Here is a 27,779-nt window from a genome sequence, read left to right on the forward strand (position 1 = left end):
ACACTTAAAAGTTAGGAAAGTCAAGGGGACTTCCCTGGCGGTCCAGTGGTTACGACCCTGCGCTTCCACTGCAGGGGGCCCGGGTTCGATTCCCTCTTGGGGAACTAAGGTCCTGCATGCCGCGTGGTGCAGCCAAAAAAAAAAAAAAAATCGACCCGGGGTGGTGTCGAGACACCCTCTGCCCAGAGTGGCAGGCTCCCGCCCCCTGCCACCCATACCCGAGACCCAGCCCTGGGGAGAGCAAGCTTGCTACCTCTAAACTGGACTGTCCAGGGGCCCACCAAGCTGGAGGTGAGGGCTCCCAGGGACCTGCAGATGGAGAAAGGACAACTTCCCTGCTAGGCTGGGAGAGTGAAGGAAACCGCCAGGTGTAGCCTGTAACCTAAGGGCTTCTCACGGTCTCATTTAGACCCCACGGTGCACGAGATCAGTTTTATTTTCTCCATTTTACAGATGAAGAAACTGAGGCTCAGGGAAGCGGAGAAATGGGCCTGGCCCACAGCCAGAGGGTGGCGGGCTGGGCTGGACCCCAAGGACGTCCGGTGCCTGAGCTCTCCCCAGGGTGATGCTGTCAGAGACAACCCCCCCAAGGGGTACAGCTCTGAAGGGCTCAAGGCTGCCCTCCCGGTCTTTGACTTTGCACACACCTCCCTGAGTCCCCACCCCTGGGCTTCCTGCCCCGCAGGCTTTGAGCCCCTGTGACCAGGACTCTCTGTGGCAGGCTGTCGCCACCACTTCACCCCTGGCGGACGGCCGCCCTCATCCTCCTTCAGGTGTCCTCCTTTCAACCCGCACCTCCTGGATGCCAAGCCCTGGACAGATAAGGACTCAGGAAGCTCCTTCCATGAGATTCAAGCCCTCCTTCCTTCTCCATCTGGCCTCAGGTCGCATGCGCCCTCAGCCCCGCGGCTGTAAGGGCCAGAGACACCAGGCCCCCCGCCGTCCCCTTGACAGTCCCTGCCTGCCCACACGTCCTCCCTGCCCGCCCCCAGCAACCTCTTCTTCACGGCAGCTAACACAGGGTTACGTCGACTGCTGGCCTGGGAGCCATGAGCGGGTGGGGGGGTCTCTCTCCTCTCCGACCGCGAGCCCCCAGCGTGGAGTTCCCACCGAAGTTTAAACTGGTCCCGGAAACGCTTTACCTCGTGGAGGGTGACCCACTTAGCGTCATCGCCTGGTGGGTGACTGGACTAACACGGTGCCTCGGGTAAAATGGAAAAAAAAACCCCAATAAGTCACAGCGGTGTTTGGTAAGTCTCAGAGGAAAGGATCTTGGCAGAAGCTCTCTGAATTTCAGAATACTGGGCTGCCGAGTTCTGGAAAGATAGAGACCGTTTATACTGGAGGCGGCAGAAACCTAAGAATTGGCTGCTGTTTCAATCTATCCCAGATCTGCCCCGACGGACACTGTGTTGACCGCTCTCCATCTGTCCCCACCTCCAGACCCACTGTGCACCCCCCTCTCCATCCTGGCTGTGCCCCAGGAGCCGACATCTACGGCCTCCAATAGGCTCCCTTGCCTTGGCTTCTGCTTGAGTTCAGCCAATGGGAGGGGCTGGGAAGAGCGGTGGGGGGTGGGGGGGTAGTAGAGACCCTCGTAGGTTTCCTTTGCCCTGTCCACACCTGTGCACACAGCCCCTGCTGAAACTCTTATTCCCCCTCGCACGGTCCCACTGCTTCCTCCAGGACTCTGCTGATACAGTGCCCGAGAAAGGACACAAAGCTTCTGGGGACATTCAGCTGTTAACCTCGAGAGCCTTGTTCAGTCTCCATGGGGGCGGCGGGGGGGGGGGAGGACCTCAACTGCACAGCCTGCAAAATGACCATAAAGCTGGCAAAACGGTGACCATCTGATCCATAGACATCTTGCTGCAGGAGACAGGATTAGCTCACTGAAGTCTTAAGCGTTCTCACCGAACACGTCAAATTTGTGTTAGCTGACCCATCACTATTTTGTACATGCTATTTTGTATTTTCGATTGTTCCTTGTGGGCCCACTTGTACCTCCAACAGATTCAAATCCAACCCCCCAGACCTGGCAACCTTGCCTGGCCTCCGCTGCTGCCCCCCATCTCTGGTTCTCCGCCTGTTCTTGCTGAGCTCCCTCTCCTCGGACATGGCAGCCGCACCAGGCCCTCTGAGGCTCTCATCAGCCATTCACACCTGAGTAAGAATTAGCTGGCAGTCTACCAAGAACAGGATCAAGACACACTCCTGGCACCAGGGTGCCAGTGAGCTGAGAGAGGATGGGGGAGCCCAGGGAACCCACAGAGAGAAGCAGAAACTGCAGGGGTCCTGGACCTCAGTCACAAGCTTTATTGTCTCGAGCACGGACTCGCCACACTTCAACAATTCCACTTTGGGGAAGGGAAGGGTGCGGGAGGACTTGGGGAGGGGGCATGGCTGAGCGCACACTGGGCAGGCGCAGATGCTCACAGGGAAAGCGCTTGCCACCTGCCAGCCCACCCCGGGGGCTCAGCCCCTCCCGGTGGTGTGGGCTTTTGGCTGTTAGTAGACTAATCTCCAGTGGGCAGGGCGGCTGCCTGATTTTGCTGGAAAGAGTAGAATCTGACTCTGGGTTAAGCCACTACAGCGTTGCTTCTAGACCGTTGTTAATAAAACCGCATGCAAGAGCTACCGAAAGCCAACGGGGAGAGGGAAGGGGGCCGATGGGACTAACTGGCCACCCCCAGGATGGGTTGCTTTGGGGCAGGGACGTGAACACCACCCACCTGTACCCAGGAGCACTCAGAGGCTACCTGGGCCACTCCCAGGGCACCAACTGCATACCTGTCCTGGTGCAATTCAGGAACGCCGTGATGGGCCATCAGACCCCCCCCCCCCTCTCTAGCCCCTAGTGGGAGAGGCCCCTGTGAGCACTCTCCCTGAGCTGGGGGAGGAGGGGCAGGCCCTCCACGGAGACGCTGCAGGGTACAAGGCAGTCACCCGTGGGCCCTCCAGCTCTAAAAGTGGGGGCTTTGGGCAGACGCTGTCTTTTCCCACCACGCATGAGGCTGGAGTAACTTGGCAGGGCTTGAGGGGACGTGGGGGAGGCGGGGAGATTTTTCTTATCCCAATCATCCTTGGGCTCTTTTCTTGGCTACAGAAGACAGGGCTTAAAAAGCCCAAGGCAGATGCCTGTACCACTGAAAGGGGGCTGTTGGGATGTGTGTTGCTGTGCACGTGTGGCCACGCCCCCCTGAAGGCGCAGCCGTGTGTACCTGGCTGTGTATGTGCACGGTGAGGTCGCAGGAGCATTTGCAATGTGTGTGCTCACGGTCCCGCCAGGCCTGGGCTTGGTCCCGGAACCCGAGGGTGAGTGTCCACACGGTCTGTGTGGCTGACTCTGCCAAAGTCCCACCTACACGGCACGTGTGCACGCCTGACCCCTGAGTGTGTGTGGGCCAAGGGTCAGTGCGTGTATATGTCGGGGTCTGCATGGGTGAACCGGCAGGTGGCAGGCCCGGTTTCGGAACATCAAGTCAACCCAGGGGACAGCATATTACTGACCAGTCACAACATACCCAGAGCCCTAGTCCTGGGCCCCCCTGGGGCCGCCCTGCCCCAGCTCCAAGCCAGGTCACTGGGGGTAGTGGGTGCAGGAAGGAGAGGGGCTTCCAGACTTTCCTAATACTGTGGCTCCTGGCCTTGGCGACCACCCTCCGGCCAGCAGCTTGGAGCTGTGTGTGCATTGGGGTCAGGGTGGGAACGAAGGGCCTCGCCTCCCAGCACTTTGAGCCTGGGGCCTCACTGGGCAGACGGGCTGAAGGGAACTTGTACCACTGCATGAAAGAGGCTCAGTATGCGGGGACAAGAAGCCCTGGGGACTGCCTTGGTCTGGAAGCAGCTGCAGAAAAGGGGGTCCCCCACCTGGCTCCTAAGGGCTGGACTTCCCTCCTTGGTGCCTGAAGGAGAAGCTGGAGCCCTCCTCTGGCCCCTTCCCGGGACAATGGCTCTGGGGTCTGAGAGGGACCCAGGAGAGGAAGGCGAAGAAAGGGAGGGCAGGGATGTGCCCAGAGGGCCAAGATGGTCCTCAGGGCAGCTCCTTCTGGGGAGGGGGCCTGGCCGGATCACCTCGGCCTCCCCAAACCAACTCCAGAAACTGCCGGGGTGTCCAGGGTGTCCAGGGCATCCAGGCTGAAGGTCCCGGGGGCCAGGCCGGGGCTGTACCGCCTTCTGTGGAAGGTCGTGCTTGAGGAAGCCTCCTGGTCCGGCAGGGGGGTCGGGGTAGGGGATTGTCCGCGGCGGTGGGTACGTTATTGTTACACTGTTCTCTTCTCCAAAGCGACAGTCCTGGCCCCTGCCTGGAGGTGGCGCCACTGGGGCAGGCTGGAGGGGCTCTGGTGTGGACCGGGCAGCTCCACAGTGTCCCTCAGGGTCAGTGCTTGTCCTGGAGAGAGAATGGGCTTGGTCAGCAAGTGTCTCAGTGGGCATAGGGAGAAGCGGCAGAGGGGATGGGGTGGGGCTGGGGGAGGAGAGCCACCTGGGCCAGGTAAAGGGAATAGCACGTGCAAAGGCCCTGAGGCAGGAGCAGTCTCTTTGCTGTGTGTTTGGGGCACGGTGAGACAGGAGGCAGGGTGGGAGCAGTTTACGAGAATTGAGGAGAAGAGGCGAGAGCAGGTGGGTTTTACAGACAGCTCTGAGGGCCTGCACGGAGGCTGGATCCGAGGAAAGGAAAACTGGTGCTGAGACCCCAAGCCTCAGTTTTCGCGTCTGTAAACCAGGATGACCCTCATGTGCCTTGCAGGACGAAGCCGCACAAGGTCTGGACGTCGACTCCCAGGGTGCCTGGTACAGGCAGCTCCCCTGCAGACACAACCCCAGCACGTCCCACTGCAGCTCCATGCCTCCACCCCGCTCTCAGGTCCTGTGCAGGGTGCCCTCCACCCCGCTCTCATCTCTCTCTCGGCTTCTCACTCACAGGGCCAGGCCCTCGGCAGATGCCGCGGCCAGGGTTCTCCTGTCTCTACAGGAGAGCCTGCGGCCGTGGTCCCACCGGCCAAGTTGGAAGGACAAGCCTTCCTTCCTGTGCTCCAGCCTCACTGGCCCAAAGGTCACACAGCGAGCCAGGGACAGAGCCCAATCGGGCTAGCACCTGGGCCCCAGGTGGGCTCTCTAACACTGTGGGGGAATGCCAGTGGCTAACTGTGGGGTGGAGGCCACCAGGCACCCGCTTAAAACGCAACACAGCAAAGACATTCCCAGCAAGGGAGTCAGGCCCATGAAGTTTTAGGAAACAAATTTTCCACCCACAATTTTACAAAACATAGACTTTACAAAGACTGCTTAAGGAAGAGAGAAAATACTCAGTGAAAAAGACCAAGAGGTGAAATTGAATATAGAGCACACTACCTACTCCATTAAAATAATTTAGGGAATTCCCTGGCGGTCCAGTTGTTAGGACTCCGTGCTTCCACTGCAGGGGGCCCAGGTTTGATCTCTGACGGAGGAACTAAGATCCCACAAGCTGCGCGGTGTGTCCAAAAAAATAATAATAATACAATACAATACAGTACAATAATTTATATGTTACTTTGCAACCACCACAGTAAAGACCGGCTCAGGCAAGATTCATGAATGGATGATGAATCCAGGGGACATCTGGGTAAGGAGCAGAGGATTCACAAGGTCTTCCAGGGTCTCCACCGAATGCTCGTTAGGAAATAACCAGCAACTACACAGCGGAGGAGTCAGACAACACCTTGACCAGGTGATCAAGATTCACACCAGGAACGAAGGGCAGATGGGCATCACACACCGCAGTCGTGATGCCCGGAGAAGAATGTGGCGCTGACTGTGTATTCCAGCCTCAACTGTAGAACCTGGCTCTAACCAGCAGGAGCCATCAGACAAACCCCAAAGGAGGAATCTTCTATTCAAAAAGGAGGGAGGACTGTATTTCAAAAATGTCAATGTCGGGACTTCCCTGGTGGCGCAGTGGTTAAGATTCCACCTGCCAATGCCGGGGACACGGGTTTGAGCTCTGGTCCGGGAAGATCCCACATGCCGCGGAGCAGCTAAACCCGTGCGCCACAACTACTGAGCCTGCGTTCTAGAGCCCACGGGCCACAGCTACTGAGCCCGCGCGCCTAGAGCCCGTGCTCCGCAACAAGAGAAGCCGCCGCAGTGAGAAGCCCGCGCACCGCAACGAAGAGTAGCCCCCGCTCGCCGCAACCGGAGAAAGCTTGCGTGCAGCAACGAAGACCCAATGCAGCCAATATACAAATAAATGAACAATAAATAAATAAATAAATAAATATCAATGTCATAAAAATCAAAGTGAAGCTGAGGAAATGTTCTAGATTCAAGCAGACTAAAGAGACATAACAAGTAAATGCAATGAGCTGACTCAACCTTAGACTGGATACTGTACTGAGGGGGAAAGAGTTTTGAAGACACTCCCGAGTCAAGTGAAGAAATTGGGTATGGAGCGTGATTGGATATAAATCTCATATCAGCATTACATTTGCTGAGATTTTTTTTTTTAATTTTAAAAAAATATTTATTTATTTGGTTGCACAGGGTCTTAGTTGTGGCAGGCAGGCTCCTTAGTTGTGGCTCGTGGGCTCCTTAGGTGTACCTCTCGGCTCCTTAGTTGTGGCACGTGGGCTCCTTTTAGTTGTGGCAGGTGGGCTCCTTAGGTGTGGCACATGGACTCCTTAGCTGCGGCAGGCAGGCTCCTTAGTTGTGGCTCGTGGGCTCCTTAGGTGTAGCTCTCGGCTCCTTAGTTGTGGCACGTGGGCTCCTTTTAGTTGTGGCAGGTGGGTTCCTTAGGTGTGGCACATGGACTCCTTAGTTGTGGCAGGCAGGCTCCTTAGTTGCAGCTCACCAGCTCCTTAGTTGTGGCATGCAAACTCTTAGCTGTGGCATGCATGTGGGATCTAGTTCCCTGGCCAGGGATCAAACCCAGGCCCCCTGCATTGGGAGCGTGGAATCTTAACCACTGCACCACCAGGGAAGTCCCTGAGATGGTTAACTGTACTGTGTTTATGTAAAATCATGTCCTTTTTCTCAGGGAATACGGACTGAAGTATTAAGGACCATGATGCACGCAATTATACTCAAATGGTTCAGAAAAGTATTCCATGCATATAACACACACATCTACACATAGAGAACAAAAGATAAAGCAAATGAGGCAAAAGATTAACAACATGTTATGTTGGGGAAAAGGAGAGCTGATGCTCTAGGTGCTATTTTTATTCTTGCCACTTTTTTGTCAGCTTGAAATTATTTCCAAATAAAAAGTTAATGGCTAAGTGTCAACTATACTTCAATAATTTTTTTTAAGTTAACGTGTACACACATCTGCAGACATATACATACACACATAACAATTCTCGTTATTTGCAGGAGTTCTGTTCTACGGAATCACACAGGTGCTGAATCAGCAAATACTGAACCATCGCTCCCAGCGGAAATACAAAGCTCCTGCGAACCTCTGGTCTGACATGTTCGTTGATTGATCAACATGTAACCATGTTTCATGTGTGCTTCTGTTTAAAGATACCTCACTGAAGATATATTGTTGATTCATTAATAATGAACTCAAGGCCAGCAGCACCATAACTCATGCCTGAATGAAGCTTCTCTAAAGTACTTTCTGGAAGGCACATTGCAGCCTTCTTGCACTTCGGAACACTAGACAGCTCTTCAGCAAGACACTTGGGGACCGTTTTAAACAGTGGAAATCACCGAGAAAAAAGCGTGAAAATGTGAAAAACATGTCACTAAATAGACCGTGAAAAGGACACTTGTTTGCAGAATGGGCTAAACAAGAAGGCAGCACGGTGTTTTGTATGAGCTCAGCTGCGAACATGCATGTCCAGTGATTAAATTTTTTCTCCACTCTGCACGAGTGTCCACGAATGACCAGGAAAGTGCTATGAGTATTGATTTTGGGGTTACAAATAAATGTTACCGAGTAGGTAAGTCTGCAAATACAGAATAGTGAGGATTGACTGTACATGCAAACACATATACACATGTACATGCTTAGCAAAGTTCAGGAAGGATATCACTTAAAAATGTTAACCTTTGACGTCATCTCTGGGTAGAAGGGCTACTGGTAAGTATTTTTTTTTTTTTTTGGCTTCGCTGCGTGTCTTGTGGGATCTCAGTTCCCCAAGCAGGGATTGAACCCAGGCCCATGGCAGTGAAAGCATGGAGTCCTAACCACTGGACTGCCAGGGACTTCCCAGTATTTTCTTCTTTATATATTTTTAATTTTTTTTCCCCAAAAGTTGCCCAGTAGGCATGTATTATATTACTTTATAATAAAAGGTTTTCTTTTCTTTTTTTTTTTTTTGAAAGAGAAACAAGGTTAAAAGAGCAGGATGGTAACTGAATCAAGTTTGACTACATTGGCCCCACTCTGTGAGAGACCCTATTGTAAAGCCTCTTGCACGATGTATCTGTGTATTTTGGGTGGCTTTTCAAAGTTTTTCTCCAGAGAAGTCGGCCTGTACGGGAGGGCCGTGGGAGTGGCAGAGCATCTCCCCGGGGTCACGGTGCCCCTTACCTCTTGTTTGTGGGCCTTGTCTTGCTGGTGGATGCCGTTTGCAGAACCGGAATTGCCGGTGGCCTGTAAGAGTCGAGGGCAAGATGCTGAGCAAGGCTCACCAGGCAGCATTTCCTGGTTTGTCCACTAGATGGCGAGGTTTTCCCAACAGGACCATCTCAGGATCCAAACTCTGAGCAGAGCCCATCAGAATAGGGGTCCCAGGACACACCCCAGGAAACACAGGCTCTCAGGGCATCTCCGCCCTTAGTCTGAGCTCCTCAGGATAAAGCCACATACCCCTTGGGCTGGGACTCCCAGGGCGCAGGGCGGAGTCTCCCCCCCTCAGGACCTGGCTGAGACCCAGCTCACCTGGGACTTATCGGGGCAGCTCCTCATAGCCTCCATGAGCCTCTCCACCTGCTGAGCCTGGTCCAGCGCGTCCCGCAGGGCGTCCTCTGTGCTCATCAGCTGGTGCTGCAGCCGCAGGAGCTCCGGTGACGAGGACGAGGACGGCTCAATGAGGGAGTAGCGCCTCTGATCCGACAGGGACTTCTCTTTGTCCTGGAAGCAGTAGGAGAGAGAAAGAGCGTGTGCCCGCGTGTACGTGTTGCAGGAGGGTGGTCTCTCCTTTAGGCCGGAAACTCACCTGTCCCCCCTCATCTCTGGGTCAGGCCTGAGAATCACCAGGATGCCCCTCAGGCCTCCTTCCCTCACCTAAGGGTCCTCTCTGAAGCATCTTCCTTGGCCCCCGCCCTGAATTCCCAGGCTCTGTCAGATGCTCCATATTCTTCAGGTGCTGAAACTCAGGACCCCTCCTCCCCCTCTTTCCTTCTTGCACCCACCCCCGACTCCCTCCACACTGTTTATGTGGGTCCCTCCTCTTCACCTCTAGACCTACAGCCTCATCCCCGAACCTCTCCTCAGAACCCTCCCCTGCACCGACGGGACGTGCCTTCCCTTCCCTTCCAAGTGCTCTGAAGCTGACCCCGCCCACCGTGGTACCTGGAGATGCACCTGCCTTGTGGGCAGACCAGCCCCCTCACCCCCGCACAAAGCTTCCCTGCTCGGCCCTCCCTGGGCCGGTGCTTCCCTCCACCCAAACCTTCCTCATTCAGGAGGTTTGCTAACCACCAAGCCCGTCCCTAGCTCTCCCAGGGGGGCAGCTCCGTGGCACTGAGGACAGTGCAGGGGGACATGGGAGAGGCTCTCCTAGGGTAAGGGGCAGCCAGTCACGTGTAAATTTGACCAGCTTGTGGCCCATGGAGACAGTCAGCGCGGCTCTGCCCCCTCCACGCGGCTCTGGGAAAGCCTTGGAATCAGAGCTCCCAAATCCACACCAGCCTCGGGGCCTTGGCTTCTGAGTTACGCCCAGGCTCACAGCACCACGAGGACCACGGAGGGCTCTGTGACCAACCCCCTGCTGGCCAGACCTGCCAGGACTGAAAGGCTGCAGGGCGGCTGGGCCTGGTGGTACCCCCACACACAGTTGGGTGCAGCCAGAGTGATACCCTTCTCCCTTAACCCTGTAGGCCCAGGGCTGCTTCCATGGCTGGAGGCCCCTCTTCTCCTTCCATCTCCTCCAGCGTGGCTGAGCCTGGGTGGCTGGGTGGGAGAGCCGCGAGGGGCTTTGGAGCAGCTTCCCCTGACAGCAGTCCTGTCCTCCCAGTCCCTATCTTGTCAACGCTCTGGAGTTGAACAGGCCCAGGAACCGGCCACAGGCTCGTCCTGAATGCTGACCACAGGGGGATGGAGTGGGATGGTTCCATTCTATGCTACCAGCATCACTCGCCTACGCCACCCCCACCTCTGGAGACTCTGCTCAGTCAGGCCCCTGTTCCCCTCTCCTTCCTGAGATGGATGCATGAATTGCCACTGTTGGACCCGGAACAAGGAGCTGGTTTCTGGTTGATTACTTCTCTGGATGGTGAGCTCACCACCTGCCGGTAGCCCATCCCACCTCTGGACTGGTAAGATTCTTAGGAAGTCTTCCTCTGCACTGCATCACCCAGACGGACACACAGCCGGCCACAATATCTACAAAAGGGGCCGCCCACAGCCCCTCCACCAGGTACCTCGCTGACCCTGCCTGCGGTTCTAGGGGATTTTGAACGCTCCCTGTGACTTGGCTATCCCTGGGGTGGCTCCAGGAGGTCACCAGTCTCCATGGCTGACAGCAGATAGCCCCAGCCCCTCCCTGGTATCCTCCATCCCCAGGCCGCCCCCTTCCCCACGTACCAGCCCGGTCAGCTGTTCCCGCAGGCCCCGGATGTCATCCTTGAGTTTCTGCTCCTTGATCCGCCACTCGGCCTTGTGGACCTCGCGGCTCAGGTCCCTCTCAGGCCCCGGGGAGTGGCGATTGGCCTCCAGAAGCAACACGCGCAGTTCGTTCAGGCTCCTGGAGAGGGCGGGGGGAGCACAGAACACCTGCACTCAGATGGGCCCCTCCCCTCCCGAGCTCCGCAATTTGCCAAGTGCCTGGAGAATGGCCACCCTGAGGGGGGACGCTGGCTACTAAGACAGCATCTGTGCCAGGAGGGGCCAGAGAGGAAATACAAGGCCTGAAACCATCCAACCACAACCCGAGAGGGGCCAGGATTCGGGGATGGTACGGTCAAGAGGACTTAGCCTTTCTTAGAATGATTTTCAAGTTTTTTTTTTTAAAAAGAGAATATTTGGAAGTTTGGGATTAGCAGATGCAAACTATTATATAGAGAATAGATAAACAACAAGGTCCTACTGTAGACAGGGAACTATATTCAATATCCTGTGATAAACCATAATGGAAAAGAATGTGTATGCATGTATAACTGAATCACTTGGCTGTACAGCAGAAATTAACACAACATTGTAAATCAACTATACTTCAAAAAAATAAATTTTAAAAAGAGAATATAGTATTTAATTAAAAATTAAATAATAGAGAAGTAGAAATATAATGTTGTACATATGAAACTTATATAATGTTATAAATCAATGTTATCTCAAATTTTAAAATAATAATAAAGTTAAATTTAAAAAACAAAACATTTATCCAAGAGAGCTCATGTGGCAAGACATTTTCCTATGTCAACTCTTAATCAACTGGCTGTAGCTGCCTGGAGAGTACTGTGGTGAGAATGATTCTGGGCTTTGCAGAAAAAGAGTGCAGTGATCAACTAGCAATGTCTTCCATGGGCACAGCACGGGAGAAAAGGACACACACCTTCCAAGCTCTTTCCCTTGCTTGCATCTACTATAGAGGAGGGAAAAACTCCCTCCCGAGGTGGTCATGGGTAGTTGAGAACAAAGTGGAAGTCTGCTGGCACTGACCCTTTCCCTTTCCTCCTTCTTCCTGCTAGGAATGATGGCTCCTGATGGCTGGAGCTTCAGCAGCCACCTTGCAACCACGAGGGAGAGTCTAACAGAACCCAAGAGAACAAAGGTGTTGGCACTGATATCTTGAGCCACTGAACCAAATGCCAGCTACAACTACCTCCAGATTTCTTGTTATGTGAGGAAAATAAATCTCTACTTGTTTAATCTGCTGATCTCCCACTCCCATCCTAAGTACCACAGAAGCATGGAGGAGCTCATGGTGGCCTACATCAATCAAGAAGAGCTTCAAGGAAGAGGTGGTGGGAATCCTCAATAATTTTTAAGAGTTTCACGGAGTCCCTGGGCCCAAGATGCTTGGGAACCACTAACCTTTCCTATAAGCTCTGCTTGGAGAACTGTGTTAAGAAGGATTCTGAGGCTTCATCGGAGCTTAGCAGTGCACAGTATGGTGATCATCGGTGATGCCAGCCATCTGTCCACCAGGTCTATCCCTGCCCCGCCTCTGGAGAAGACTGGCTAATATTAACTGGGTGGAGTGAGGGTCAGGTAGGTCTGACCACACAGCCCACGGCTGACTCACCGCTCCTTCCTGAGCAGCTCCTGGCTGATGAGGACCAGCTGGCCCGAGGCGTCATGGGTCTTCCGGGACACGGCCTCCAGCTCCACCTCCATGCGCCGCTTCTCCTTCTGGAGGGCGTCCACCTTCTTCTCTCCCGACCTGCACTTGCTCTCCAGTGCTGAGGGCCAGCCGGCAGGGCAAGGAGGGAGAGCGTTGGGAATCTATCCCACCTGGGGGCCAAGGCCCAGGCAGGGAGCAGGTTTCCCAGGGGTCACAGGGACACACTCCACTGAGTGGGCCTCTCTCATCCTGTAGGGCCAGGCAGCGAGGGGCCGAGAAGAGCTACTGCGAAAAGCGGACCAAAGCTCCCACACAGTAGCCGGGCCCTCTGGTGTCAGGAAAGCAGTCCACCCTTCCCGAGACAGGGCCCGGGCATTTACACCGTTGCCCGGACAAGGAAAAGCTAAAACTTCAACTTGGCCCCGGAGGAATCTGAGGTCAACTGACCTTTGTCGGGACCAATTATGCCACGTGAACGTGATGGGAACTGGACGGGAGTGGGGGTGGGAACCATTTCCCAGGATGGGGGCCGCCTCATGGACACCACCAATGGCATTCTGGCGGACAAGAAGCAGGGCCAGTTTGTCACCAAGTCACAAATTCCAGACCCCCCGTCTGTCTCCCCTCTGGCCTCATTCTCCCTGTGCCTTGCTTTTTGCTGTGGCCAAAGTCCTTCCCCCGGATTCTGAAATCCTGGTATTTCTTCTCGGGGCTGGTGCACAAATACTGTATCAAAAGGTAGAGAGACTGAAACCCAAGGGTCTTCAAGCCCAGAAAGTGAGAACTAGTGATGAAATTTCAGAACACAAGAGAACACAGACCTGGCTCTGAGGAGGGAAGCTGGCTGGGGCCCCCAATTATATTATGGACCGAGTGTGGGCTGCTGCTCCCCGTTCACTGCTGTCCAGGTGGAAGCCCAGTGCATGTGAACTGGGCCAGGCCGCCTTCTCCTCAAGGCAGAGTGGCGGAGGGCACCCTGACGCAGTACCACCCACCCCCTGCTGGACTGGCACACGGCCCAAAGAAAGCTCCCCGCATGTGCCTTGAAGGAGGGAGACTTACCACTTACTTGGGCCCTGAGCATCTCGGTCTGGGATGTTAAGGCTGTCACCTCTTTGTCCCTCTTGTTCAGCTTGTCCTGCAGGCCTGGGGTGAAGGGAGAGACGAGGGGCCATCAATACTCCAGGGCCAACACTGCGGTCCAGTGGGTGAGGGGGTGGCCCTTCCATCAAAACCCTAAAATGGGGCCACACTTGGCCTCAAGAGTCCAAGTTCTTCCTCATTCCAGTGGTCCCTCTGGGTAACCCACCCTGAAGAAGAGGCACCAATACTGTGTGGTCTTGGGCAACTTAACTCTCAGCGTCTCAGTTTCCTCAAGTGAAGAATGGGGATAGTAGTGGTGCCCATGTCACTTGGCCATGTGCATTCAATACTGGACAGCCTCAGAACAGTCATGAAAAAGATTCATGGGAAGGGCTAGAAAAGGTATTAACTTTCTGTAAGTTAATTTATAAATCTGACATGATACCAATAAAAATACCAGCCAGACTGTAATTTTTGTGGAACTAGATAAACTGATTCTAAAATCGCTTGGAAAAAATAAGCAAGACTAGCCAAGAGAGTCTGGCAAAAAACTTCTTCAGAGTTAAACACACAATTACTACATGACTTAACAATTCCACTCCTAAGTATATACCCCAAAGAGCTGAAAACAGGTACTCAACAAGTACCTGCACATGCAGCACTATTCACAAGAGCCAAAAGGTGGAAGCAACCCAAATGTCCATCGACAGGTGAATGGATAAGCAAAATGTGCGGATGCAATATTACTCAGCCATAAACAGGAATGAAACACTGACATGTGCTATAGCACAGATGAATCTTGAATATATTATGCTAAGTGAAACAAACCAGACATAAAAGGCCACATATTGTACGGTTCTATCTATATGAAACATCAAGAATGGGCAAATCCACAGAGACAGAAAGCAGATTAGTAGTTGTCAGCAGCTGCAGTGCGGGGAAAATAGACAGTGACTGATAATGCATATGGGGGTTCCTTTTGGAGTGATGAAAATGTTTTGGAACTATATAGAGGAGGTGGTTGCACAACATTGTGAATGTATTAACGCCCCTGAATTGTTTGCTTTAAAATGGTTAATTTTATTTTACGTTAATTTTGTCTCGGTTAAAAAAAAAAAAAAAAAGAACGGCTGAGAGAATTTTGGAAAAGCAGAGCAGGAAGACTAGCCCTGCCAGTAACTGAAATATAAACAAAGCTTCAAAACACTGTAGAAATGGCACACGAACAGACAGACAAGTCATTGGAAAGGAATCAAAAGTCCAGAAATAGAGCCAATTACCTGATGGAATTTAGAGATGGTAAATTTGGTTAATTCAAATCAGTGGAGGCAGGAGATGAGGTTTTTCAAAAATGGTACTGGCATAAGTGGGTACTCTTGGGAAAAAAATAAAAATGGATCCTTACCTCACACCTTATAGAAGGGAGAATTCTAGATAGAGCAGAGATTTAAACATAGAAAATGGAACTTAAAAGGTACTAGAGGAAACCACGGAATACATTTTAAAAATAATAAACCCAGGATCCCAAAGAGAAAAGACTGATTTTTAAAAATCTGCACAGCAACCACCACCCAAAGAAGAGTCAAAAGACAAACCACAAATGGGGAGAAAATGTTTGCAAAGTCACATATAAGTAGTTTCTAAAAATCAACAAAAAGATCAATAACCCAACAGGGAAAAAAATGGGCAAAGGATGCAAGGAGAAATGGCAATGGAGTGTCACTCACTCCATTGTGAGTAAGGGAAAGGCAAGGTGAAGCTACATTGGGTAACATCTTTTACAGTTGAGATTGGCAAAGATCAGAGAGTTTGATGAAATATTTTGTTGGTGAAGCTTGTGGGGAAACATACTTTCAACCAGAGCCGGTGGGAGTTAAAATGAGTTGAGCCTTGGGAATCCCCTGGCAGTCCAGTGGTTAGGACTCTGCGCTTTCACTGCTGAGGGCCCGGGTTGAGCCCAATGGAGGGCAAGGTACTTTCCTGCAGCAGGGTTTGTAACAGACAAAAACTGGAAACAACCCGTGATCCATCCGCTAAATACACGATGGTAGCTCCACATGATGGAATATTCTGCACCATATAAAAGAATGTAGTGCCAGGGAGCAGTCTCCAAGATACATTATTAAATGGGAAAAAAGCAGTAAGGGGCCCGAGGGAGTTCCCTCTTGGTCTAGTGGTTAGGACTCCACACTTTCACTGCCGTGGCCCGGGTTCAATCCCTGGTCAGGGAACTGAGATCCCGCAAGCCGCACGGCGTGGCCAAAAAAAAAAGTAAGGGGCCCCAACAGTGTGGGAAGTGTGGCACCATCTGTGTTACCTCTGTGCTCGTATGTGCATAAACCATCTCTGGAAAAGAGACATGAGTTGGCCAACATCGTGCCTTTGCGGAGGGAACTAGGGGATAGAGGATGCTTCACCATATGCCCTTTGAACAATCTGAAGTTTATACCTATTTTAAAACTAACAAAACCAAACATACAATCAGGTTCTCAATAAACTGAGCCTCCGCCCTCCTCACCTGGTGGGTGAGTGGCTGGCGCACGCAGTAGGAGGCTCTCACCAAACGGCAGATGATGCAAAACAAAGCGGGACCCAGCTCAGAGGCAGAACAGACCAGCCTTTCCCCACAGCCCCGCATCTCATCCGGCCCAGCGGCCACTCACCCTCCACAGTCTCCTTCATCCTCATCTTCTCCCCTGAAATGTCGTTGGACTCAATCATCTGAAAGGAGAGCCTGGTAAGGGGGACACTCGCCTCCCCCTCTCGGCCCTGAGCCCCAGCCAGCCCACCTCTCCCCAATTCAAGGAGACTTTCAGGGACTCGATGAAGCAGGGGGCACAGATGTCCTTGGGCTAGCTTCCCTGACAAGAGGACCCCCTCTGCTCCCAGGGCCCCGGAAGGCTGTTTATGTAGCTTCCACGTGATCACCTCCTACCCTTTCCTTCGTGCAAACGCCTATTATATTAAACAGATGTCTCCTTCCCTGGGATGCCTACAGAGATTGGTCCTGGGACTCTGTCTCCACCATCATCCAGAGGCAAGACTCGCGGCCTTGGTTCCCATCCATAGAGCAAGAATTGACCGCCACGGGGCAGCGTGTGCAGGGCACGCACCGGGGTCGGCTCCCGGAGGGACTTCAAGAAATGCTACTTCTTTTCTCTCTACACGTCTTTAAAAAAAAATAAATCCAGAAGCCAAAGAAGAAAAGATCAACCAAGGGAAAAAAAAAAATCCGCGTGGCAAACATCCACAGGCTCCTTGCTGCCTTTTGGTAGAAGTTTTTGGCCTCCTGCCCAAGCTGGCTGTCGCCTAAGCCTGCAGTTTGCCAGATTCTGGCACCGCATATCAGGGCGGCACAGAGCTGAGCAGGCAGTCACCTCCATCCACCTGCCCCTCCAACTTCCGCTCATACATCCCAAGCCCTGCTTTCGTCTCAGTCTGTTGCGATTAACCAAGCTTCCTCGATCTTTATTTACACGCACTGCAGGGAAAATGAGGCACACACTAAAATTTTTCCAAATTCCCATACTTATTACAAGAGATCAAAAACTGAGTTGTTCCCGGACGTAAACCTTTGAGTCTGGGAGGCCCGTGGGTCCAGACCAAGTCCCCACGTGGGTGGACATCAAGAGATGGGCATTCCTGAGATCACCACCCACTCCTTGGCTTGAGGTCTGTGACTGAGGGGCAGCAGGTCACCCTGTGGCACCACAGCGGCCCCAAACCTCCCCTGCTAAGGAGTCCAGGTCCTGGGGTCCCAGGCCTGACCCTCCTTGCCTGAGCAGGCAATCAGGTCATGTGTACACAGCTAACCTCACGAGGATCTTCCTCTTCTCTCTGCCCAGCATCCTGGGAGAGCACTTGCTGGTCCCTCCCTGGGAGAAGGGGGCAGAGAGGCCGATGCGGTGGGACCTCAAGGTGTGACACGGGCAGAGCTCCTTTTACAAAAACGGCACCCCCTGTACGTGGAACTCCTGAATACTTGTCGTTCAATCGTTAAATTCTGGTTTAAGTGTACAAAGGGAACCAGAAGCTCACGAACCCCCACGGCTAATAAAAAGGCAACGATCTTGCTGCTAGCTGTCCTATCGTGTAAGATTTCACTTTGTCATCCCGGCCACCCTCTGCTGGCCCTTAGGCAGTGGGGCTGGACACAGGCTCTGCCACTGATGGACAAGAAGACCTGGGAAAGGTACTCTGCCTCGGAATCTCAGTTTGCTCATCTATGAAACGAAGCCTACGTGGACCTTGAAGGAGTCCGGGTGAGACAGGGCATCATAGGACCTGCACCAGGTGTGGTGCCCAGAGCCACTCATAAGGCCCTTCCTGCCCCCGTTGGAGCACACGCCCAGGCTACCCGGGGTCTTGGCCTCCGCAGCATGCTCAGCTGGGACTTCTGGATTTGGAGCAAAGCTGACTGCAATGGCAGCAGCCTCTCCAGGGTCCCGCCCCTCTAGCCTTCCAGAGCCCGCTCCGGGGGCCACCCCACTCTTGGGAAAGCGGCTGCTGAGCTGTTGCTCTGTCTCATCAGGACTAGCAGGTAGGGGGCCGCCCTCGCGTCCCCTAGGTCGGTGCTCGCTTTGGAGATGGGCAGGGTTTGCCCTCCACATCTCTGCCAGCCCAGTGCCGGCCCAGAGAAGGGGGCAGAAAGGCCAAAAACTTCTACCAAAGGCATCTGGTACTGGTGCCTTGGGGAGGCCCAGGAGCCTGCACCGGAGGACGTGTCCGGGGACTGGGAAGAAGGCTGTTCCCTGTGCCTCGAGACACATCTCTCCAGGCCTGGCCTGTGGGGACCCCGCCCAGTCGGCTGAGACCGCCTTGGGGCCCCACGGTCACCCGGGCCTGCTGCCCGTCTAATGGAAGGACGGCCTCCTCTGAACCAGGTGCCCTCCGATCTCGCACGGTGTGCTCCCGGGGGCAACGAGGACGCTTCCCTGGACTGGAAATAAAAGGTCAGTAGACGCCTAGACCCTCCCCAGCCAGGCCCTCGAGCCTGGACCGCTGCCGTCCCTGGTTCCCGCACAGCCAGGCGGGAGGGGTGGCCGCCTACGTTGGTGTGCTGGGCCGAACACAGGGACTCGACAGCCTGGAGTCTGTTTTCAGTGACCAGAAGCTTCTCCCGCAGCCTCTCGGCCTCCTGCTTGCTCTGGGCCTCCGAGCGCTGCAGCAGCTCATAGTCTAGCATCTTCTTCTCGGCCAGGGAGATCTGCTCCTTGAGGAACGCGATGGCCTGCGCCTGGCCCCGGTATTCCACGTCCAGCTTCTCCAGCTCGCGGACCCGCAGCTCGGCGTCGCGGCACTGGTCCTGGGCCTCCTGCAGCTCCAGCCGGTGCTGGCTGGCCTGCACCTCCAGCTGGGCCCGCCAGTGCTGCTGCAGCCCGGCCAGCTCCTCCTGGGCCTCTTGCAGCTTCTGCCGCAGGCCCTCTTTCTCCTTCACGTGCATGGCCGTCTCGAGGTCGTGCTTGGCCTGCAGGTTGCCCAGCTCCAGCTGGTGCTCCATCTTGATGCCCTCCATCACGGCCTTCAGCTCCCCGATCTCCTTCTGCTGGGCGCCCGGGCTCGAGTTCAGAGTGGCCTTGAGGTCCTCCAGGGACTTCTGGTGGTCCAAGGCCAGCGAGTCCAGCTTGGACTTCCAGTTGTCCATGAGCCCCATGTTCTCGCTGGTGGCCTGCTGGACCTTGGCCTTGAGGTCCACCACCTCCTGCGCGTACTTCTCGTTGGCCGCCCGCAGCTTCTCCACCTCCACCTGGTAGGCCCTCAGCGCCTTCTCGTACTTGTCCCTCAACATGCCGCTCTCCCTCTGGTGCTCCTTGCTGGCGGACAGCAGCCGCTCCCGCAGCCGCAGGGTCTCGGCGGCCTCGGGGTGATCGGCGGGTGGCGGGCCGGAGTGTAGCAGGCACTGCTGCAGCTCCTGGATCTCCCCGCGCCGCAGGCTCAGCTCCTCCTCCAGCTGCAGCACCCGCGACTTCTCGGCTACCGTGGTCAGCTACCGGGAGAGAGGGAGACCGGGGTCAGCGGGCCGGCTGGAGGGCACGGGGGAAGGTCATGAGAAGGGAAGGATGCCCCACTTCACCTGAGTGCCGCCCTGCCCACTGCAGCTCCCAGGGAGGCTTCCCCTGGCTTGTGTCCCAGGGACTCGGGGACTCCCTGGTCCCCGCTGCTCTAGGCGGTTTGGGAAAAATCGGTGGCCAAAGGAAACCATCTATTTGAGGTTATGGCTTTCTTCAAGTTCATGTTATTTTTAAAGGGCAGACACAACAGAGGGAATTCCGCACTAGCCTGCTCTAGAAAAGTTCCAGCTGGAATGAGATGATTCACAGAGAGGCCTTTTGGAGGGGGTGGCCAAAGAAGGGTCCGGTTTAATGTTTAACGCAGAAAAAACAACAAAAAAGAATGCTCCCAGACCCTCCTTCTGATGGAAAACGCTGAGATCAGAGGCTCCATCCACCAGAAACCTACTTCGACCGTGTCAGTGATCACAGATTTGGGTGCAATATATTTGAAAGTTTTAAATCTTTTACAAGCTTAAGAAATTTGTTTCTGAAGGTGACCTTTAGTTCAATAAACCTGCTTTTGTTTTTGTAATCAGGCTGAACCCTAGAGGAAGATGCCTTGGTGTGGAGAGCTCCGGCCTGTCAACCGTGACTGGGTCGGTTTCTTCAAGCAGACTCCGTGTACGTGCATATGTACTGCACACGCAGTCACCTGGCAATGGCCAGTGTGTGGACAGGGACCCATGTGTGTCTCCAGACGCTCACGGGCACACACATGCTCACTCGTGTACTGAGGCCGACCTGTGGAAACCAATGGTCACCCACCCTACACCCACAGTCTGTGTACGGTGGTGTTCCCCAATCTCTGCTCTGTGGCTGCTTAACTCCATGGCCGGGGGAACTGCAGCTGGGCTGTCCGCTGGGCTGACCAGCTGTTTGGATGTGTGCCTGCATGGGGGCCCAGCCCCCGGGGCACGCATGGTGGGCGTGGGGGGGCTAGCAGGGTCTGGAGACTGGACTCAGAACCATGCCCTGGGAATCAGGGGGGACTTCACTCCCACACAGAGCTCTTCCTGGCCTAGGAACCACTCGCACCCTGGGGCTGACACAGAGTCTCACGCCCTGGGAACACCCCACTCCCTCGAAGGCCCACCACTGCCCCAGGTCCTTCAGGTTGGCCCCTCATGCCGTTCTATTTAAGACCCTCCAGGCTAAAGAAACCTGGATCCACAGTCTCCCAACCTCTGCCTTCCCCAGCCTGGGGGAGAAGGGAGGCATGGATAGGTTGGCCACTGAAGGGGCTGAACGTTCCCAAGAGCCCCCGATTTCTGAACATGACAAAGCACGGTCATGGCAATGCAATGGTGGGGGGGCGGGGGGAGGCTCTCACAGAACACTCCCAGCCAGTGCGACCAGGAGCTGGGGAGCAAAGTCCCAGAGAGCCAAGACCCCCTCCTCTCAACAAGCATCACATGGCCACGGAGCATAAAAGCACGTTCCTAAACCTCCCTAGAAGGGGTGCAAAAGGGAAAAAAAAAAAAAAAAGTGAGGAGAGCGGCCAGAGAGAGAGAAAATAATAAAAACAGGGAAGCTGAAGGGGGCGTCAGCAGGCGAAGGCGCTGGTGGCAGGAGGTGGCGGCGGTTACCCTGTTGTCGGCTAATTCTCGGAGCAGCCGCTCGGCCTGCGCCTTCTCCAGTAGCAGGTTTTTCTCCAGCTCGCCAATGCGCGCGTGCTCCAGCTGCGTCTGGGTCTGGTCCACCCGGGGCGGGTGGCGAGGTGGGGACAGGAGAGAGGGGCACAGGGACAGGAAGCCGGAGGAAGAGAGAAAAAGAGAGAGAGAGGCAGGTCATCTTCTGTGCACGAGACAGGAGAGCAGGTCAAGGAAAGAGAGGAGGTCTGGGGGGGCGGGGCGGGGCGGGCCTGCTGCCCGCCCCTCACTGTGTCCCAGCTGGGTTTGTTTAAGGGCAGAGCACAGACTGCAGCAACCCTGCCCAAGCCGGCCCCTGGAAGGGGCCAGTGAGCACCCGGATCCCTTCTGCCACCCCCAGGTGGCCCTTCCCCTTGCAGCTCCATGGCAGGAGCCAAAGCCTGCACCCCCCCGCGCCCTCGGGGACCCTAGGGCTGTTTCTCATTTTAGGCACAGAATCCAGCACACAGGAAGCCCCCGTAAATGACCCCAGGATTCCTGGCCCCCAGGCCTGTCTTAAAGGTCCAAGAACCGACTGAATGGGAGGTTTTCAAATATACCCAATACCATCAGAATTCTCCCGGCCAGGCCTCCTTAGTGGAGGCTGGCCTCTGCCTCCCACCGCCCTGCCCCAAACCCGGCCCCAGCACTGCTCACTCCCCAGGCCCCGCCGAGGACGCCTGGTCTCCCGAAAGCACAAGAGCGCTTTTGTCCTTGCTTCACAACACCCGCTTCACACACTAACAAAGCCCGACATTCTCGGGGCATCCAGACTGGCATTTGGATTTCCCCTAACAGATCTGCGAGGGCAGCAGGAGGCTGAAGGCCCAGCGCATCCAGAGGGGTCTGGACACTAAGTTCTCCATAGGGAGAAGCCAGGGTCCTCTGTCTGCATCACCCTGCTCATCCGGTCATCACCAAGGAGAGACGAGGTGAGAGCAAATCTGAGCGGCAGTTCAGGAGAGGCGGGGCTCAGCACCGTAGCGTATTGTGTAAAAACCAAGAATACACCCGACACGGGCAAGGGCGACGGGGACAGTGGAGACTCACAGTATCGTCCCAGAAATACTCGTGCAATTCGTCAAGAGCGATAGAGACCTTTATGTCCTCTGGCCCATGATCTTATTCCTGTGAATTTTCCTAGAGGAACAAATGCCTCTTCTCTCTCTTCCCCCAAGAGGGCAGCATGACCCAGTGCTCGAAAACAGCCCTGCTCAGTCTCTTCCAGAAAATTACAGCCTTGCAGGGGCCGTGTCACCTCGCTCCTCTCCTCTGATGACAGGCACAGACACCCTGCCCGGGACCCACACTAGACAGAACCTGACCGCAAATACCATACCTGTGGCCCCAAGGGCAAGAAAAGCCTCCAGCTTCACAATTTCACGGGCAACTTCATTTGGTAGACCCTACAAAAGGACCCTTCACTATCACTTTCCGAACTCCCAGCCTCCTGGTCCATGGGGGCACAGGAGAACCCAGAGGAGCTGCTTCAGGTAAATTCACCCACAGGAGCTCGGGGCAGGGGCAGAGCCCCTGAAGCCTAGGTTTTAGGTGTGAGGGACGACCTGGGCTTCATCCTGCTAGAGGGACGCTGCCCAAGGCGTGAGCAGTGGTAGCTACCACGCTTACACGCTTACACTTGGGGCAGTGTAAGGGAGGCTGTAATTTCTGTCTCATGTGCCAACTTTAGAACCCAAGCCCCCCTCCCCCGCCCCAGCACACGGGCTATCTCGGTTATCTCCCTATCTCACAGCGGCCACTCCAGGGGGAAAACCTCAGGCTCAGAATCATCCAGCAACTTGGGGCAGCAGGAGGCCTAAACCTCAGACTTCCAGATTCTAGAAGCAGGGCCTCCCCACCCCCAAACCAGCCTGACTCTACGGAGGGGAGACATAGACTTCCAGCAGCAACACGGAGCAGTGACGGAAGCTCCTGAAGTGGGGGACTCCCTGCGTCCCTGCCCCCGTCCAAATCCCGGAAGCTCGGTGAGGCCTGGCCTGAGCCCTTGACCTACAGCTTTCCCCCTTCTCCTTGCACGCACGGTGTCTACCCCACTCCAAAGCACAAAGTTACTGCCTTGGGACGCCCCTCGGATAACAGAAGGCTGCTCTTATTCATTGGGGAGGAGTTTCCCCAGTGGCTGCACCAGTGGCTCCTGAGGGCCAGAGGCCATGTCGCCCCTCCTAATCTCCCTCCAGGCCTTGAGCTGCACAGTTCTCAATAGCTGATACTGAGTTCTGGCTCTTCCCCTTACAATGGGTGTCCCCATACCAAGGAAAAATAACACCGAGGCGCTATTTAATTCACAAAACAATAACACAAAACCCCTGGATGATAAAACAACAGCAAACCCCCAATATCTTCAAGTCTAAGGTGGCTACCTGACGCCCCCACCAGGGGGGCAGCAGGGAGTGGCACACGTTTTCATGAGGCAACAGGATGCCACGCCCTTTCAAGAACCACAAACCATGTCCCCGGCCTGTCTTCCAGAAGCATCTCGCCACGCTGTGCCCTGCTCTGGCATCGGGGACAGGAAGGGGCACAAGACAGGGCCCCCCGCCAAGGGGCTTACATCCTGGGGAGGGTTGCAAACAATACATGACCAGCGAGGACCATTTCTGACTGTGACTTGGCCTGGGGACAGCGCGAGGGGGTGAGGCAAAATCAAGGAGGCAGAGAAGGCCTCGCTGAGAAATACAATTTAAGGGGAGACCTGCAGGAAAAGCAGGAACCGGCTGACCAGGGCAGGGCTGGAGGAGAAACGAGTGTTTCAGGCAGAGGAACCAGCACGTGCAGAAGCTCAGACAGAGCATGGGGTGTTCTAGCTCGGACAGGAGCCCCACGTACCTGGAGCAGGGCTGGGTCCCCAGGGTCGCCCCTGGGCTACAGAGCCCGGCTTTTATCTAGAGTAGCGTCACCAGATGTGTGAGCAGGGAAGGGGCAGGGTCTGATTTATGTTTTCAAGAGATTGGGTCATATGATGTCTGCAGTTTGCTTCAGAATAACCTGAGAGAGGGCTGTGGGTGGCGGTGAAACAAGAGTGGCCAGGAGTTGATCATCGTTGAAACTGGGCGATGGGTAAATGGAAGTGCATCATACCATCCTCTCTACTTACGTTAAAAATTTTTCCAACGGTAAAAAATTTTTAAGATTCTTTTTGAAGGCTATCTGGCTTCAGTGTGGAACAAGAGAGGAAACACAGGGGCCAAACAGAGGGGTAACTTGTCCCAGGTCACCCACTGTGACCTGGTCCAGGAAGGTGACGGAGGGGAAGAAGACAATTTTGGAGGCAAAGGCCAAGTGGGTTTCTGATGGAAGGAAGAGGGAAAGGGAAGGTTCAAGATGAATTTTAGCTGTGGGGCCTGAGCAACCGTGTGGATTGTGGGGCTAATTACTGAGATGGGAAGGATAAGGGGGGTGCGGGGTGAAGGGGAGGCAGGAACAAATGGAGAGATCTGTTTGGGGCATGTTACATGTGGGGGGTGCTGTCCTGGGCTGAAGAGCATCTCCCCAAATTTCATGTCCACCTGGAACCTCAGAGTGTGACCTCGTTTTGAATAGGGTCTTTGCACGTGTAAGTAGTTACGATGAAGTCACACTGGGTTAAGGTGGGTCTGATGACTAGTGTCCTTATAAGAAGGTCACGTGAAGAGACACAGGAACACACAGGGAGGAAGGCCACGCGACGACAGAGGCAGTGATGCGGCGACAAGCCGGGGAACACCAGGGGCTGCCAGCCATCCTACCAGAGCTGGGAGAGAGGCATGGAACTGACCCTGTCCACACCTTGATTTCAGACTTCTGGCCTCCAGCACTGTGAGAGCATAAATGTGTGCTGTTTGAAGCCACTGAATTGGGGTAGTTTTTTTCCTGAAGCCCCAGGAACTATTACAAGTAGCTGTCACTTGCTCTTCCTGGTTGGGATGTCCAGTGGGTATACTGGTGCGGAGCTCAGGGGAGGACCAAGGGAATCATGGGCTTATAAAGGGCATTAATGCCACAGACTGGATGCTCTCGGGGAGAGTGTAGACTGAGACTGAGCCCCTGGACAGGCTAACATTCAAGGTCAGGAAGGAGCTGAGAGGTTGGAATGGGGCACCTTGGGTAGCTGGGGGCATGAGGACAGGAGAAGGACAAGCAGAGAACTGGGGTGACATAGCTGGAGGGGGACCAGAAGCTCAAGGATGTATTCTGGGTTTTATTTTTGACTTTTAAGACGGGTGAGGATGAGAGGGACTTTTGCCTTCTGGTTGCCATGAGTATAGTCACAATAAAAACAGCAGCAACGGGGCTCCACTGCCCTTGGACTAAATGAGCTGTCTGTCACTGTCTGTCCCACCCCCACGCCTCTTCCAGCCAAGGCTGATTGGATCTGGGCTGGACACCTGATCCAAAGCCAGCCAGCCCATTGGCTAGCCTGGGGCCAATCAGATTCTCCCAAGAGGACAGCTGGGAGACAGTGGGTGCTGGAGCCTGGGCGGATCCAGGAGGATGGGTGTTGGGGAGAAGGGAGCAGATGTGCCAGGAGACTTGCAGACACGGTGACAGACAGACAGACTGACCATGAGTCATGAGAAGACGGAGGCCCCTCAGTGGGGGAGAATAGGCTCCATTTCTGATGCTGTTCCTCCCTCTGGTTCCCTGAACTGCCTGCCATTGGGGCTGTGAGACTTCCCTGCAGCCTTTCAGTAACCCCCGTATGACTGGAGTTAGCAGGAGGGGTCTCTGTTCTTTGCAACCACAGGTGCTTTTCCCAGAAGCACCCCTGTCCAGCCTCTGCAGGAGGGCAGCCGGCCAGCAGGAGAGCCTGCTAAACATAACACATGACCTGCCCCCTTGGCTAAGATGGAAACTTCCACTGGAACACCCTGATACCAGGCTAGGGTTCCTACACCAGGTTGTGCCCCAGTATCCATCCTTTAAGCTCAGGCAGCAAAACCTGCCCCAACAGGGGCAGCTGTCAGTGACCCTAGATCATACATGTCTCTCCCCGAGCCATGGTCATCCAGGGACAGGACAGCCATATGCACAATTTTGCTGGACGTTGGAAGTCATAGGGGTCTTAACACGGCTTTTTCACAAAATCAGAAACCGTAATTTCCCATTGGAGCTCAGATATGATCTAGTGCAGTGATTCCCAAAGCATGGTCCCCAGACCGGCATCACCTGGCAACTTGTTAGAAATGCAGATTCTCGGGGCCCACCCAGACCTACCAAACGGCCACTCAGGCCAGGGCCCAGCATTTCGTGTCCGGACACACCCTCTAGGTGATAAATTCTCAAGTTTGAGAATCACTGACCTACCTAGTTCAACCTCCTCATTTTACAGAGAAGCAAACAGAGGCCCAGGGAAAGGAAGACGCTGCCCAAGGCCAACTAGGGCCAGGACCAGAGTGTGGAGAGGGACTGAACTGACTGCCCCCCGCCCCATCTGACGATTCTGGGAGTCCTTGTCTTTTGTCACCTCCCAGGGAGCAGGAAGGGTCTCAGTGGAAAGGCACTCATGCCCACCCAACTGTGAGCGGGCCTAGTGAGCCCCATGGTCTCCAAATGATTTGGTGAGGGAGGGCTAGTGTTTGCCTTGCGGGGCAGGGATCCTTAAGTGCTTTACTCATTGATGTGTGAGCATCCTTCATCCCTCAGCTCAGAAAGGGTGGGTTGGATTGGAGAGTGAGAGTGAAAGGTCCAGACCCCTCGTCCAGGTGCTATAACTGAGGAGGCGCTGTAACTGGCCATTTTTACAGGCTGGATGCAGGAGTCAGGAGTCCTGGGTCCTGGTCCCACTGGCTGCTGACTTGCTCCATGACTGGGAGGGTCCCTTTGCCTTTCTGAGCCTGTTTTCCCGTCTATAAATTCTGTCACTCAACCACAAGCTATTTCCAGCCAAAATTTTACGTGGAATTCAAGACGAACAAGGGGCCCAGGGAACACCTTTAGGGCTACTGCCCAAGAAAGAAGGTAAGGGGGAGCCTGGCCACTATGTCCTCAGGCCCAGCTCTGGGGATGCCTTGGGTCCATTCCACCCAGCTGCTGACACAGGAAGCATGGCCCCTCTGGGGCTCCCGGAGCTGAGCCATTCCCACTTCTGACACCTGAGTCTCTCATGACCGCCACCCCCCACCAGGGTATGATCTTTGACCCTTCCCCACTTCTCCCTTGCAATACCCCCTGCCCCCTCCCATGGGGCCCAGAGTTGCTGCCTAGACCTCATGACCATTTGCCCTTCGAGGGCTGGGCCTGGGGTGCAAGCCTGGGGTGAGGGGGGCCTTTGACCATTACCTCCAGGTCTCCCTTGGTGATGGACTCCTCCTCCACTCGGAACTGCAGGTCCTCCACCTTCCTGCAGGGGGAGAGGGGGCTGAGTGAGCGTCACCCAGAGGGGTGGACTTTGCCAAGTCAGCAATGGCAGAGAGAGCCAAGGCCACAGGTGGCCCAAAGTCCACACTCAGATTATGCAGAAGACACTGCCCAGAGTCCCAAGTTCCTGGAAACATCCAGCCCTCCCAATTTACTGATCCATGCTCTACACAGAGAACGCTGGCTTCTCTAAAATAGACACTGCTTTGGGAAAGATCCCC

General features: G+C 54.7%; 1 protein-coding gene across 1 annotated transcript in view; it reads right to left on the minus strand.

Annotated features, from left to right (window-relative positions):
• Positions 1 to 2,295: 2,295 nt before the first annotated feature.
• CLIP2 (CAP-Gly domain containing linker protein 2) overlaps positions 2,296 to 27,779 on the minus strand; it is a 47,789-nt gene continuing 22,305 nt past the window's right edge. The window contains exons 7-16 of the mRNA XM_028483274.1: positions 27,481 to 27,541; positions 21,160 to 21,264; positions 18,571 to 19,506; positions 16,184 to 16,241; positions 13,500 to 13,583; positions 12,399 to 12,555; positions 10,739 to 10,898; positions 8,873 to 9,064; positions 8,522 to 8,584; positions 2,296 to 4,390 (exon numbers count right to left, since the gene is read on the minus strand). Of these exons, the coding sequence (XP_028339075.1) occupies positions 4,379 to 4,390; positions 8,522 to 8,584; positions 8,873 to 9,064; positions 10,739 to 10,898; positions 12,399 to 12,555; positions 13,500 to 13,583; positions 16,184 to 16,241; positions 18,571 to 19,506; positions 21,160 to 21,264; positions 27,481 to 27,541 (1,828 nt within the window). The 3' untranslated portion in view covers positions 2,296 to 4,378. The remainder of the gene's footprint in view (positions 4,391 to 8,521; positions 8,585 to 8,872; positions 9,065 to 10,738; positions 10,899 to 12,398; positions 12,556 to 13,499; positions 13,584 to 16,183; positions 16,242 to 18,570; positions 19,507 to 21,159; positions 21,265 to 27,480; positions 27,542 to 27,779) is intronic.

This window comes from Physeter macrocephalus, unplaced genomic scaffold, assembly GCF_002837175.3.
Source record: "Physeter macrocephalus isolate SW-GA unplaced genomic scaffold, ASM283717v5 random_17, whole genome shotgun sequence".
Lineage (NCBI taxonomy): Eukaryota > Metazoa > Chordata > Mammalia > Artiodactyla > Physeteridae > Physeter > Physeter macrocephalus.